General features: G+C 66.6%; 1 protein-coding gene across 1 annotated transcript; it reads left to right on the forward strand.

Annotated features, from left to right (window-relative positions):
* Positions 1-728: 728 nt before the first annotated feature.
* Positions 729-2459, forward strand: BESB_074520 (ribosomal protein RPL22; the record flags this gene model as incomplete). Its single annotated transcript, XM_029365825.1, has 1 exon — positions 729-2459. One exon carries the CDS (start codon positions 729-731, stop codon positions 2457-2459), a length of 1731 nt encoding a protein of 576 aa, XP_029218309.1.
* Positions 2460-2731: the final 272 nt, after the last annotated feature.

The following is a 2731-nucleotide window of genomic DNA, read 5'->3' on the forward strand; positions in this document are numbered from 1 at the left end:
TTGTGCCTCAGAGATGAATCAGAATCGTCTTTTTTCAGAAACCACGAAAAACTCAAGAAGACGCTCCACACGGACCGTCCCGGGACCGAGCGAGTTGTCTTCTGCTTCAGCGACCCTACGCACACGCAAGAAGACACGGCGGCTCACACGGCGTCGTCGGTGACTCCTCTTTGCTACGGCGTGTACGCTGGCGCGTTGTCCCAGCGAGAAAGCGCAACTGGGAAGAGGAAACCGTTCTGTGAAAGCTTTGCTCTTAGCTGCTAACAACATGCATCGAGCCTTCTGAGCCCCTCATCGACCGCTGCCTCGCTCTAGCTTCTCTACCTATAATCCTCCGGCGGGGGCGGAAATTCGCGCTCACGGCCTCAGTGCAAAGAGACAGCTCCCGGCCACGTCTGTTTGCATCTTTATTCTTCTATCTCCTGATGCACCTCCCGCATATCCCGCGCTGCGCTCTCCTCCAGCCCTCCTCAGCTGCCTCGATTGCACCCTCGCCGCCTCGCTCGACAAAAGACCGGCGCGGAGAGTGGCGGCGCGGCGCGCCTTGGCTTTGCCCCCCTTCGGCAGAGCCCCCGCTCTGCCTCTTTCCTTTCTCCCAGGAAGAGAGCAGGCGGAGCGAGGAAGCGCAGAGATGACCTCAGCGACTCCGGGCTGGGTCGCTGCCTCACAGAGGGAAGGCGGAAGCAGCACTTCGATCGAGAAGGGGCACTAGGCTAGGGAGAGATAGAATGGGGGACCCTCCTTGTCTCCCGCCTCTCCACGCGGCGGCGGCCTCTCTCCTCCTTCTCCTCTGTCTCCCGTTTGCGGCTTCTCTCTCTCCCTTCTCCTCCCCGCTGGCGTCTGGGCTCCAGCACTGGCGAGGGCCCCTCCATGGCAGGGCATGGCCAGTGCAAGGCTCCCCCGAGCCCACGCCGCGCGGGCGGAGTGTTGCGCGGCTGAGCAGGTGGGAGACTGCGGCGTGTCCCGATGGCGGGCCCGGCTTCGCGGCGCGACGCGGCTTGGGGAGAGGTCCAGAGGACGAGAGGGCGTGGAGAGGAGAGAGAAGAAGCACGCGCGCCTCCGCGACCTCGAGAGCGGGGTTGGCCTCTTCAGGCTATGCGGGCCGCGAGGGATCCGGCGAGGGGATGGATCGCCACTTTGTGTGCGCCTTTGTCTCTGCAGTCTCTCGGGGCTGGCAGGGGGACCTTCAACGGGGGCCTGCAAGCCTCTCTGTGGAAACCGTGTGGACCGCGGGCGTGCAGCGGGCCCTGGGGGCGCCGTGGGGTCCCAGGCGGAAGCCGCGGAGTCCCGCCGGCGCGGGCGAAGGAGCCGGTCAGGCGTTCGCGCCTCTATTCTTTCTTCTCCCGGCGGGAGGTAACGGTCGCTTCTTCTCCGCCGGGGGCGGAGAGGAATCCGCAGCCACTCCAGCAAAACACACCTCAGCAGCACAAGACGCAAGCCGGGGCGCGCGCGCGCGGAGTGAATGTGCGTTTTTTGAAAAGCCCGACTTTGTGTCGAGTTCGCTGGGGGCGAGCCGGGCCTTCCCACGAGGGTCGCGGGTCTCTTTTTCCGGCGAGGCCGCTTGCCTCGCTGCCTTTGACGCCCCCCGCGGGGGGGACGCGCTCGCGCCTCCGCTCTCTGCGCGTGCGCTCTTTCCCCCTCCACCTTCTCCATTCGTCCACACAGCGCCTTTCTGGCGTCCTTCGCTCTCCTTGCCTCGCTTGCCGGCGCGCGGCTTTCCTTGCGAGGCGGTTGGAGGCTGCATGTCGCAAACGTCCTGTAACTTGATGCGCGGCCCTTCGCCTGCCGTCTCCACAGAGGCCGCGTCTTCTCCAAAGGGGGCCGTCGCCTGCGCGGCTCCTTCTTCACGAGCCTCGTCCTCCGCCTCTTTCTCTTTCTCTCGCCTGCAGGCGACGCACAACGACCTGCCTGCGCTGGCGCCCCCGGACGAGGCTTCGGCGGCGGGGTCGGCGCGCGCTTCCGACTCTGAAGCGCCTGCGGTCCTCGCGGTTGAACTCGACAGCTTCGAGGCCGCGCCGCCGTATGTCGCTCCGCGTCTGCCGCTCCCCATGCACACTTTCTGGCCACATCCCTCTGCGCCCGCAGTCCCTGCGGCGTCGCTGCTGCCTCCGCGGGCCGCCACCCCCCCGCGGCTCGCGCGCGCGGAGGCCCGCTACCAGCGCCTGTCGCCGATTAAGACGCGGCGAGTGCTGGCGGAGATTCGCGGGATGTCTCTTGGGCAGGCGCTGGCGCACCTGGCGACGTCGCCGCGGCGGCCGGCCTTCCAGGTCTTCAAAACGATCCAGTCTGCCCTCGCGAACGCGATTCACGCGTTCGGCGAAACCACGCTGCAGCCGCGCATCCACTCTATCACCGCCAACAACGGCCCCGTCTTCAAACGCCCGATGCTGCGCGCCCGCGGCCGCATGGACGTCCTGCGGAGGCCTACGACGCACATCCGCGTGATACTCGAAGTCTAGCTCCAGCCGGCGAAGCGGCGCGTGAGCCACCCTGCGAGCCAGTGCTCTACGCCGCGCGCGAGACTCAGGCCTCGCCAAAGGGCTCGTGGCTGGGCGGCGAACGGCCTCTTTGCAGTCGATCTGGAGACAGCGGAGCCGAAGCTCAAACCTGGGGGACGCCTGAGAGGCCGCGGCGGTGCTCGTTTTAGCCCGGGCGCGGTCGCACCCCCCAGAGCAAAGTTGCGGCGGTAACTTGTGGGCATCCAGTCAGTTGCCGCTGAGTTCGATGCCTT

Source organism: Besnoitia besnoiti (genome assembly GCF_002563875.1).
Source record: "Besnoitia besnoiti strain Bb-Ger1 chromosome Unknown contig00007, whole genome shotgun sequence".
Lineage (NCBI taxonomy): Eukaryota > Apicomplexa > Conoidasida > Eucoccidiorida > Sarcocystidae > Besnoitia > Besnoitia besnoiti.